Source organism: Branchiostoma belcheri, unplaced genomic scaffold, assembly GCF_001625305.1.
Source record: "Branchiostoma belcheri isolate BF01 breed outbred unplaced genomic scaffold, Haploidv18h27 scaffold60, whole genome shotgun sequence".
NCBI classification, from domain to species: domain Eukaryota; kingdom Metazoa; phylum Chordata; class Leptocardii; order Amphioxiformes; family Branchiostomatidae; genus Branchiostoma; species Branchiostoma belcheri.
In genome coordinates, this window is record NW_017804243.1 from 1,535,835 (window position 1) to 1,548,169 (window position 12,335).

Here is a 12,335-nt window from a genome sequence, read left to right on the forward strand (position 1 = left end):
CCCCCCCCCCACCACCACCACGAAAGTCTATCATGGAGGATGCTCGCACAGCCCCTATTGTCTGTCGTCTGACAAGCCACGGCCCTTTCAACGGTTCTTTCTCGATCCTTGAAATTATTTATAAATTAAATATTTATGTTTACCTGAGTAAAACATATTGTTTTTGCTACGTTTCCTCTTCTTCTGCAAACCAAAAAGGCCAAAGACCTGAACCAGACTGTTACCATGGTAACTAATGTTGGGTTACATCATGTTGCAATTTTATAGCAGGAGGGATTTAAGCTCCTAGCTGTCTCACCATATATATGAATGTGTTTGAGTAAGAATTAACAGAGCAGACCATATGCGAAGGTAAACATTATGCATTCGCTTTGCAAATGTTACCTTTATGGTATATAATATTTTGCCTCGAGTAAATTGGGCCTATACATGCATTATATTGATATATGAATAATTTATGTGGCAAGGACAGGGGAGAACAAAGGACTGTGGCTTGTCACACCTGTTGGCTCTGGCGTACGTATTAGCCGGACAATAGGGGCTGCACGCACGGTGCTGCACGAGCATAGCCTGGTATCTAGTCTGATCGTGGTCGGGGCTGCAAAGGTTCTGTCCCGCCCGCCTCACATAGGTTTCCCGGTGTGTATTTCACGGGAGATTGATTAGCCCTCCAAATCCCCATGCATACTGCCTCTTATTAGCGTAACACTCCTACCGGGACGGCGAAAAAGGGATGTAGAATGCCGAGGGATGGTTGTGGAACAATGAGAAAATTGTGTGTGTGGAAAGGTGAGAAAATATAGGTGTGGAAAGGTGAGAAATGGGTGTGAAACGATGAGAAAATTATGAGTGTAAAACGGTGAGAAATGGGTTTGCATAATTTGTACCTATGGTCTTTTAATATATAGTAAGTCTAGTATTCTTACCTAGGCTATAGGTCAGCTTGTCCACAGCCTATTGTAGAGACTATCCAACCCTGTGATCTGCGATGATGAAATTTCGACAACGCAGGAAAACCCAGCAAACCGCTCTTCACACCTGTCCTAACAAAGACAGGAAGCGTGACCTCTGACCCGGAGGTACTCTCTGGGCATGGGTCATGTCAAATTATTTGACTAAACCTGATTATCCAACAATTGTCTAGTGTATTTCTGAAACAGGATACGACGAACAGGTCTTCTATTGGCGGTACATATTTTCTAAGCCTTTATCATACCAATTCTATCTAGCATTCCATGAGCAAGATGTCCCTTGGTGGACTTAAGCTCAGTATTAAGAAGCTGCCAAGCCTCTTTCTTCTTCTCCACAAGAACTAGTGTCAGAATTGCGTTCCAGAATTATTAAAGGCATAATCTTGTCGATAACATGCACAGTCTTGATGAAGGCAGCTGACCAGCTGCCAAAAAAAAGCTGGTAGAGAACAAGTATGGTTGTCAACCATACTTGTTCTCTACCAGCTTTTTTTTGGCAAACTTGTGTACCAAAGAAAACGATGTAGAATTGACTTACCAACCTGATGAAACTACTTACTTAAATCATACAACCTCCCTACCTCAGCAAAAGCTGTAGTGCATCAGTGTTTACACCATTGTAGATCAAGGGCATTGCTGACCAACACTGAACACAAAGAAGACGTGTTCAACTTTGCAGTGTGATTAAGTGAAATAACCTTTAATATTGGTCGTTATTTATATCAACCATTGATGTGCCTATACCTTAAAATAATTTTTTGGCATAATTTGGCCCATCTCAATTCACACATGTAATTACGTAGGGGTTTGCGGAAAAACCTGTCCACCTTTCAGGCCAGGCTATCTGGCCAGTCCACCAGGCCAGGCTAGCACGTCTGGCCTGAAAGGTGGACAGGTTTTTCCGCAAACCCAATTACGTAGGATGACAGGATTTACACTTTACCACATGCTAGTCAAGCCCTCTGAATATGTCATCTATTTCATCTGTGTCATTTAAACTGCATGCCTTCCTCTTCTTTAACAGTATGTCATCTTTGGCAAATGAGTTGGTCTCTGACTTCTTGTTCTTTTTGACTCTATTCTTCACAGCACTTTTCTTCTTTTCCTTTACTGTAGCATCTTGTTTCATGTCTGATAGTAACTTAGGGGTCACTTGCTTGGGTTTCTTGTCTACTACAGGGGATATATTCTCTGGGCTCAATATTGTAGGTGTACCCCTCGCACTTTCAGTACATGTAATTGTATTGAAAGTGCATGTAGTATCTTGTCTTTCCTTCAAACTTTCAAAATCTGTTGCTTGGAGACTTCTGTCTTCCTTTTCTGACCATTGTATCAGAGTACATTGCTCCAATCGCCCCACACTTGTTAGTGTTAGTACTTTAGATTTCAAGAACTTCAAGTCAAACTTCACATTCTTCCCTTTGCTCTCCATCTTAGCACACCTCTTGATTTTCGAAGTGAGTTTTTGCAGTTTAGCTTCTGCTGCTGTGTCTTCTTGGACTTTCTCACCAATCAACTGACAGCACTGGTACAACTCCTTGAATGTACTACATGTACTAGCATTCAACATCCATTCTTTTCCCTTTCCTATACTTACTACAACAGGATTTTCCACATCTTTATGGAGATGTTTTCTCTCAAAAGATTGTGTCCTAAACTCATCTGGCTTGTACAGTGGTTTGTGAGAATCTCCTTTGTCTTCTTTTGTAACTTTGGCTTTCATCTTCTTTTTCCTTCTCGTCTCACTTGGAGTATCTTCTTCCACAGGCAAATGTAGTGTTGTTTCCTTCTGAGTATTTTCGACTTCCATAGGCTGTGACTTACTCTTCTCACATTGTGTTTCTTGAACATTGCCACTTTTTGCTTTCCTTTTCTTTCCCTTTGCAAGGTTTTGTACAGTTTCTTTTGTTTCATCTTTTTTCGTGTCTCTGTCCTCTTTCCTTCTCTTTGCAGGGTGGGTGACATCTTCCAAGTTTTCTGTTTCTGCTTGCTTGTTGGATTGTTGCCTCTTTCTTTTCCTTGCTGACTTGGAGCTTTCCGCATGTGAGTCACCCTCCCTTCTGTCCTCTCCAAAGGTTAGTTTTGTGGGTTGGACTACAATGTCTCCCTGATTAAACAACAGCAGAAATGTTCACATTGTAAATATTGTACATTGATTACATTAAGATACACATGGCACATCTACTCACTTTCAATACAGCCTATAGTATGTTTGAAGACACCTATGGGTCTACATATACAGAATACAGCATGGTGTATCACCTGACGTGCCAGCTATGGATTGGGTCACCCAATACCCAAGAAAACACACAATTACAGTGCAAAATGTGCCAGAAGTTGAGAAAATTGAGTCCCTAAATAAAAGAATTCATTTGTAAAAACATCAATTCCTAAGTTTTGAAAGAGGCGCACACTGAGCATGTGAAGGAAATTTTGGATTGAATGTTACCATGGCCCAGGTAACTCAAAGAACTTTTGAACCCATTCCCACTTTCATCTCAGCCTAGAAGTGTGTTGAACACACCACCTCCTATTATTTTCCAAAGCCCTCCTGTTAGCCCCATGAGTTGATACAATATTAACCCTTACCTGCACATGGCTGGACAGTCTATTCCTGATACTGGAAATGTCAGACCAAACAGGCTCTAGTGGAGAAACAAGACACATTTGCATCACAACATGTATATTACTGTACATTCCAGGTAGTTACAATGTCCTCTGAAACTCTAAAGTTCTTCAGGCATACCAATTTAACTTGTTGAGTCTCAGATTTTTTCAGAAGTGACAGGGCAGAAAAAAACAGGCCTAAGCATCCTATGAAAGCCCCAAATGCTACAATTAGACCCATGAAGTCAACATAAAAGGCTTGTTTATACATGTAATTCAAACAATGAATTTTCAACATAATCAAACAGAAGCATTGATAGATGGAAAAGCTAACAGCTAGGAAAACAAGGACTTTTTCAACTATTGGGGCCAAAGTATGAGCATTTTGGAGATGATTCAGAACCTAAATATCTTTTTTTTTTTTTTTTTCTAATCAGTGCAAAATGAACCTGGTCTTAACATCGTATATCGATGATTTTCGGTTCAATATAATGTCACATCAATCAATTCCCCTCGCTTAAGTGCACAGTCACATTCGATTCCAAAATTATCAGATACATTATACATAATACATAATTGCATGGTACATAATTAATTGTCATAAATTAGAAAATCTCTAAGAGTTCAACAAGAAACTGTTTACGGCAGTCTTGAACTTAGTCATATTGGGACTGTCAAATCAGAAAGAAATGAATCAGGTGGATTGAGAACCAATATTGATTAAATTGGTACAGTGTGTGGTAAAGTACTTCAAGGTCAAGATTACCTCCAAGATCCATGTCTAGGTTGTCAGGAAGTCCCTCTCCAGGATGAAGAAAAGGTGAATTGTACACAGGTGTGCTCTGTGCTACAGGTGGGATTTTTCTCTTCTTAACAGACACAGTTTTTTCCGTTGCTGTTGCATGGACACTGAGGGAAGCATCATGGTCTCCATCATCAGGTGAGGGGACAAGCGAGGTGAACAGGTGATCCAGGAAACCCAGGGTCCCGGGGCTGACACTGTTTAGACTGGTCTGCATTCTGTAGGAGGCAACAACATGGTACAGTCTTAAAATAACTGATGGTGGCAAAACGATGACATATTGTATATGAATGGTTTATTTCAAAAGATGCACAACATAACATAACATGACATGACATGACAGGACAGAACAGAACAGATGCGTATGAAGAGTTATCTACAAAATAACCCCCACCAAGACCACTTGAAGAAGAGGGTAGTTTCTTATAATATTAGCAACACTTGGTTGTTAGTTTAGATTTAATTGTTTTGAATTTGAACTGAAAACAATGTTTAATAGATTTTCTTTAATTTCTTTGGGATCCATAGGTAGATTAAGTTGTCAGAAAGAGGCAATTGGCATTTAGGCCCTTTTGCATCTATCTTTTACTCAAACTACAAAATACAATATACTAGTATATTTGAGGTTCAATTAAGCAATTATTGATGATTAAAGATACTGTAACATATTGATTGAATTTCAGAATTTATCTGATATAACGTCTACATCAGATACACTGAAGTTTAGCACACACCTTGACTGTTGCTGGGTTGTGTCCTCCTCTGGCACAATCCACTCCTCTAGGTCCAATGGCAGCTTGACACCACCTGGCAGCTGTAAAGGGAATTGCAGGACCAGAATCAAACAATGACATAGGGATACAGGGTGTCCATGTAAATAAATTTGGGTTGTCGGGGCATAATGTTTCGAAACATGGCTTTTTATATATACTATCCAAATGTTCGCTTTCTGGTGATATAAAACCAATTCTGTTGCAAACTGTTTTTGTTTCAGAAACGTCTAACATACCGACAGAATGGAAAATTCTGCGACTACCTACCCACTGTACTTGTGTGCCCTGAAGCTTATCAACCCAAGGCCTAAGGAAGGAGTACCACTGTTGCAGCTTCTCCTGAAACCCCTTTAAAAGGGCCCTGAAACAAAAGACAACAAAATTGATGCACAATGATTCTCTGTAGCATTCACACGTAAAGCAAATATTAGTACATCATCACATGCGAAGCAAATACATAATCACAAATGCATCATCAGGTATGTGCTTGACGACAGCTCCCTAGCTACATGTCCCTTCTTCTGTAGCAGCCTGACTGATACCACACACTTTACTTATTCCTTACACCACTATTATAACTACATTGTACTACAAATTGTAGTAAGAACTAGAAAGGTAACATTTGCAAAGCAAATACATTAATGTTAACCTTCACATGACCTAGCCCAACAAACTACTCTATTTTTTCTTACATCCATATACATGGTGACCTGCCATTCCAACCTAGTCCTGCCACTTGCTACATAATGTAATCAAACACCACAGGTTGATGCACCAGTTACCATCTGGTCCATGTCATTGACCTTATTTGTTTGCAACAAAAGAAAAGAGGCAGTGGAGGAAGGAAAAAAATGGAGCAAAAACATTATGTTTTCCTTCTGCAAAGGCAAACATACTCATATTAAATATACCTACCACAGTCTGCTGGTTATGGAGAGTAGAGTGCAGTTGGCTGCCAGGAACAGAGACTTGGTGATCTGTTGAGCTGTGAGGCTAAAAATGAGTCAAGGGCAAACTGGCAAATGAAATTGTTTTGTGCAAAAACTAGAAAAAAGGCTTATATAACAAGTAACATTCCTCTATTGACTGTACTAGTTGCCAGTAGAAAACTGTTTTGATGTGTCATTGGTTGCTTGTTTATAGTTGTAAGCTGTAGGAGGCCCTAGTCAATGTAATCTTACATGTATTTTGGAATGATCATATCGTTTTCCTGTATATCCTAGCATATTATATTTCTTTACTACCATGCTAGAAATCAATAATAGATCTTCCTCTTTCATTATTACAGCAAGTTGTATTCAGCCAACACCTGCATTTTTAAATCAAACATAGGGGTGTTTTTCTACCTCATAGTAGAATGTTATTCAGCACCAAGAACAGGGACAGATCAGTGTAGTACATATGTTATTCAGCACCAAGGGCAGGGATAAAGAAGTGCCCATGCAGTTCCAGAACAACCTGCTAGGAGAACAAAATCTAATCATTTTGAGGCCTCATCCAGACATGCTAGACCTACCGAACCTACCAATTACGTTATTGTGTTGACAGGCTGACACAAACTCAGCAGAAAACATTATCTCCTTGGCGAAGGTAATTGTAGGTATAACCCCTCCCCTGGGTTTTTGAAATGGAACATTTTATGACAGTTGAGAGGGGATACATGAATGCCTCAGCACACAGACTGACAGTCTGGCTGGTGATCTCTGCAGCCCCCAGCAGCTTCACAAGGAGAAACTCCAGCAGCTGTCGGCTGGGCAGCAGTACTGCAGCGCCTCCTGTTGAATCATCTTTAGAACTGCAGGAAAATATATGATGAGCATCAGACACTTTGGTATTGTGAAGATTTGAATAAACTGTCCTACAATATACCTACAATACATGGTGGGATTAGCAGATTTGACATCATGCACATAATTGAGCTATTTATTTTTGTCTCGAACACAATCCATATATATTTTACTCGCTATGGAGACTTACTATCAACATCATACCAGTATTTAGAATGTGGTGCAAAAATATGTAAGTCCTGTCTTATTTAGATTGACTCACCTTGGAAAGCATCTAGTAACATGGGAAAAAGCTGTAACCAGATCCAGTCTTGAAAGCTTTCTGAGGGATTTCTCTATCTGTAGAAATAATGAAGAAAAGTTTTGCATTTGTGTTGAAGAAAATTTGGTCATAAGTACATAGTATCAAATTTACACTTGACATGTCATATACATACCATAGTATTTCATGTTGTTTTCATCATTTCAATGTACAAAAAAAAAATCATGTGCCATTTCAAGTTGGTAATGGTGAAAATCATCAACAACTAGTTTCCACATTTTTCCATAAATACAACATACATCACAACACAAATACACAGTACACAATTTAAATTGTATTTGTGTTGTAAATTAAAATTTACACGAAGGTGTTTTAAATGGTTAGTGTTCATGTAACAAAACTAGTAAATTGTAGTAATGAAAATAACCATTAGAGAAAGGCAACATTTCCAAAGCAAATGCATAATTTTTAACTTCACATATTGTCTGCTCTGTTAATTCTTACTAACCATGGAGTTAAAAGGAACCTCCTTGCTCAAACACATTCATATACATGGTGAGAGTCTGGAGTCTAAATCCCTCCTGCTATAAAGCTGCAACATGATGTAACCCAACACTAGTTACCATGGTTAAAGATGTCTGGTTCAGGTCATTGACCTTATTTGCTTGGAGAAGAAGAAGAAACAGATCAAAAACAATACGTCTTCCTTTCGAACCGCAAATAAATAAATATTCACGGTTTCCATTGTGGCTTCATTTTTAAAACATATAAGATTAAGTATTTAGTAAGAGTTAAAGGCACCCAATGCAGTTTTTAGGGCTTGGAAACCCGATTTGTCAAAGTCAACATTCTCATAAACTAGTGTTGTGAGTCTATCACACTATCCCAAAATATATTGACCCTGATGGAGCAAAAATACCCAAAATTCTGACGAAAAACTGTTACTGGAAGGGCCCTGAACTGATTTTAGGGTACCACCCATAAAATAAAGGACTTATCTTGGGCCTTTTTTCACCAATTTTAAATACCCAAAGTATGAAGTACTGATTGAAATGTCCTAATGTGAAGCAGTATGAGTCAATAAATATGCCTCATCCAGAACATTTCCAGAGTTTTGCTGCCTTAACATTTCTTGCCTGCCCTTACCATTTTGAGGTACTGGTAGTGTTTGTTCCTCCTGAGAGAGGCTGACAGTTTGTACAGGACTCTGGTCAGGACAGACTCTTCAAACTTCAGGTACGGATCCTTCAGCAGGAACATCTCCATACTGACAACCTGGTCTGTCAGCACGGAAACTGAGCCTTCAATGGCGGGAACAAAAATACTGATTACTAGAAAGCATGATATGTGCAAAATAACAGTTAAAAGTGTGCATGTCCTGAGTCAAATTTGTGGAGACACCCCCCCCCCAAGTACTAAGTTCTTTAGTACAAATGCAAAATTATAGAACTTTAGAAATACAAACTTATATTTGATGCATTTACTAGTATGTCTTGGGGGACTTTTGTGAGCCTGGGCTACTAAAGAAACGGAAAAAGAAACATAGGCCTAACATGCAAGCTTAAAGCTCGAAGCTTAAATGATTTTAAAAGGGCAGACGCTTAATTACTAGTAAGAACTATAGCAGACTTTGATATTAGGGTTCAGACTATATTTAGTTAAAATTAACTGTTATTGTCGTCTTATGACGTAGATGACTAATTCCAATGGCTAACATGACATCACATTATTTCATTATTAGATGCTGTTATCATAGTATTCATACGGTATTAACGTTATATCAAGGACTGTGTTACCTTGGCTTGAGATACTGTGTTTTAGATTATTTAGCTAGACATGTCCTCGATTACATGTATATATAGCTGAAGCAGGCTCTTTCCAGATTGACACACATTAGTATTATAGACTAATTACAACGCAATATTCATATCATGTGCATATGATATCACAGGAATAATTCTTCTTGGTACGATTTCAGGACAACAGACGCAGACGTCTGCACGTGTTTGAAAACACCCCCCTCCCCCTCTGGACTTTTTACACGCTCATAATGCTACATATGAATGGCTAGATACTATCACATAACGCCCAATCGTGCACATGATATTAAAAATCATAAAGAACCTTTGTCGCCGGAGAAGGGACATCTTGAAATCGGAGGACACTGGAGACTTTCTACATCGTTCCAGAAGAAACGTTCCGCCATCTTCAATGTTTACATTCTCCCATGGACCAGCCCATTTTGCGGCAGGTATTTACGACACGGCGTGACGTCACTGTAGTGTGGACGGTTCCAGAAAGCTCTGGAAGGTGCGCGCAAGTTCTCGTGTTATCCTGGATGTTGTAGAAGCCTACATTGTTCCTGAATGTTCGGAAAAATTGTAGATCGTGGGAGAAGATTCTTCCGAGTGGTTTATAAGCGCCGCAAAAGCGAACTCTGGTCATTCAGTTTCCAGAGAAGCGAAGCAAAAGTTATCTAGAACCGAGATTGAGAAGAGAACCAGAGCGACTGTAACGTTACTGACAACATGCCAGGCAAACAGGGACGCGGCGGACCGGCTATCGGGATCGACCTCGGCACCACCTACTCGTGTGTCGGGGTGTTCCAGCAGGGGAAGGCGGAGATCATCGCTAACGACCAGGGGAACAGGACAACCCCCAGCTACGTGGCGTTCACCGACAGCGAGAGACTCATCGGAGATGGCGCCAAACAACAAGTCGCCAGGTAGGTTATTTAAGGTCTTTAAGGCCTTGACTACATGTATACAGCGTTAAACTTTTGGTGGTCTAAATTAAACTAACTACTAACGACTCTTTTTTTCTGGTTGGTTTGGTCGTCATTGTATTAAAAAAATGTGCCCTAATCCTGCTATAATTTTTCAGGGTCTGCATGCCCTTTTTCGTATTTTTTTAATCATTAATAGTCTTCGTAATCCGTAGGCAGTCGCCCCAAATCCTCGTAACAACATTAGATGTAACGTGTAATTTTTCATAATCAGCTCTGAGAATTTAGCGTAATTGCAAAATTGGTAATCGGCCGCGAAAATTTTGCGTAATTCGTAATCACTACCCCCCATGCATGCAAGCGCCCCTCATTTGTGTTACGCAGTACCGGTACATTTACCTCGGAATTGTGTCGGCACAGTAGAGTTTACTAACAGGGTGACGAGGCTCTACTAAAGCTAGATGGACGATAATTTTGCCGGAATTGTCAAATCGTTGTTGCTTTTAATATGATACATGTACCTAACCCCTTTTATTTTCATGTTTTACTTCTAGAAATCCCAAGAACACCATCTTCGACGCCAAGCGGCTGATCGGGCGGCGGTTCGACGACCCGACCGTGCAGGGGGACATGAAGCACTGGCCCTTCAAGGTCGTCAGCAAGAACGGCAAACCTGCGCTGGAGGTGGAGTACCAGGGAGAAGTCAAGACGCTCCAGCCGGAGGAGGTCAGCTCCATGGTGCTGACTAAGATGAAGGAGACGGCGGAGGCTTACCTGGGCCAGCCGGTCCGAGACGCCGTCATCACCGTCCCCGCTTACTTCAACGACTCGCAGCGCCAGGCTACCAAAGACGCCGGCTTGATCGCCGGACTGAACGTGCTGAGGATCATCAACGAACCGACGGCAGCCGCGCTGGCTTACGGGCTGGACAAGAACCTGAGCGGGGAGAAGAACGTCCTGATCTACGACCTGGGCGGCGGGACGTTCGACGTGTCCATCCTGACCATCGACGAGGGGCAGCTGTTCGAGGTGCGCGCCACGGCCGGCGACACCCACCTGGGAGGGGAAGACTTCGACAACAGAGTCGTCAACCACTTCGTGGACGAGTTCAAGCGCAAGTACAAGAAGGATTTACGGTCCAACCCCCGGGCCATCCGCCGGCTGAGAACGGCGTGCGAGCGGGCCAAGAGGACGCTGTCGTCCAGCACAGAGGCAGTCATCGAGATCGACTCTCTGCACGAAGGGATCGACTTCAACTCCAAACTGTCCCGGGCCAGGTTTGAAGAGCTGTGTTCTGACCTGTTCCGTGGCACTCTGGAGCCCGTGGAGAAGGCCCTCCGCGACGCCAAGATGGACAAGTCCAAGATCCACGAGGTCGTCTTGGTCGGAGGCTCCACCCGCATTCCCAAGATCCAGAAGCTCCTGCAAGATTTCTTCAACGGCAAGGAGCTGAACAAGTCCATCAACCCTGACGAAGCCGTGGCGTACGGAGCCGCCGTGCAGGCAGCCATCCTGTCCGGCGTGGAGGACGACGGGATCAAGGACGTCCTTCTGGTGGACGTCGCGCCTCTCTCGCTGGGTATTGAGACGGCGGGCGGCGTCATGACGAAGCTGGTGGAACGGAACACGCGCATCCCCTACAAAACGGGCCAGACCTTCACCACGTACAGCGACAACCAGTCAGGCGTCACCATCCAGGTGTACGAGGGCGAGCGCGCCATGACCAAGGACAACAACAGACTGGGCCTGTTCGAACTGAGCGGTTTCCCGCCGGCCCCTCGCGGCGTGCCGCAGATCGACGTGTCCTTCGACATCGACGCCAACGGAATCCTACAGGTCTCCGCCGTGGAGAAGAGCACGGGGCGCAGCAACAAAATCACCATCACCAACGAGAAGGGGCGGCTGTCGAAAGAAGACATCGAGCGGATGGTGGCTGACGCGGAGAAGCACAAAGAGCAGGACGCGGTGGCACGGCAGCGGGCAGAGGCACGGAACGCCCTGGAGAGTTACCTCTTCGGCCTCCGCTCCACCGTCAACAACCCTGACGTGTCCGGTAAGCTGTCCCAGGCCGACAGGGACGCCGTGCTGAACAAGTGTGAGGAGGTGATGAAGTGGCTGGACATGAACACGCTGGCGGAGAAAGAGGAATTCGAGGAACAGCAGAAGGAACTGGAGAAGGTGTGTGCTCCCATCATGACCAAACTGCACAGCGCCGCCGCCGGGGGACAACAGGACGGAGCCGGGACACAGGGACCTACTATCAACGAGGTGGACTAAACACAAACTGTGGATAAAAGTGTATGTTGTATATAGTAATGACGTACAATAGAGAGACTAGACTAAATTAGTCGTCGCTTATACAGTACAAATGATAGCCTTAGCTGTAATGAAAAATTATACGTTGCAGT

General features: G+C 42.6%; 3 protein-coding genes across 3 annotated transcripts in view; 1 reads left to right on the plus strand and 2 right to left on the minus strand.

Moving 5' to 3' along the window:
* The window catches only part of LOC109482727 (zinc finger protein 420-like), an 11,219-nt gene extending 10,186 nt beyond the window's left edge, over positions 1-1,033 (minus strand). Inside the window, exon 1 of the mRNA XM_019785545.1 lies at positions 934-1,033. The gene's annotated coding sequence lies outside the window, so the exon portion shown is untranslated. The remainder of the gene's footprint in view (positions 1-933) is intronic.
* A 691-nt stretch (positions 1,034-1,724) lies between these two features.
* Positions 1,725-9,432, minus strand: LOC109482777. Its single transcript, XM_019785616.1, has 10 exons — positions 9,327-9,432; positions 8,349-8,503; positions 7,203-7,279; positions 6,814-6,948; positions 6,069-6,146; positions 5,421-5,514; positions 5,115-5,194; positions 4,345-4,598; positions 3,561-3,616; positions 1,725-3,078 (listed from the first exon to the last, which is right to left on the minus strand). Exons 1-10 carry the CDS (start codon positions 9,406-9,408, stop codon positions 1,921-1,923), a joined length of 2,169 nt encoding a protein of 722 aa, XP_019641175.1. The 5' UTR covers positions 9,409-9,432; the 3' UTR covers positions 1,725-1,920.
* Positions 9,433-9,494: 62 nt separating this feature from the next.
* On the plus strand, positions 9,495-12,297 carry LOC109482766 (heat shock 70 kDa protein-like). Its single transcript, XM_019785603.1, has 2 exons — positions 9,495-9,927; positions 10,482-12,297. Exons 1-2 carry the CDS (start codon positions 9,731-9,733, stop codon positions 12,202-12,204), a joined length of 1,920 nt encoding a protein of 639 aa, XP_019641162.1. The 5' UTR covers positions 9,495-9,730; the 3' UTR covers positions 12,205-12,297.
* Positions 12,298-12,335: the final 38 nt, after the last annotated feature.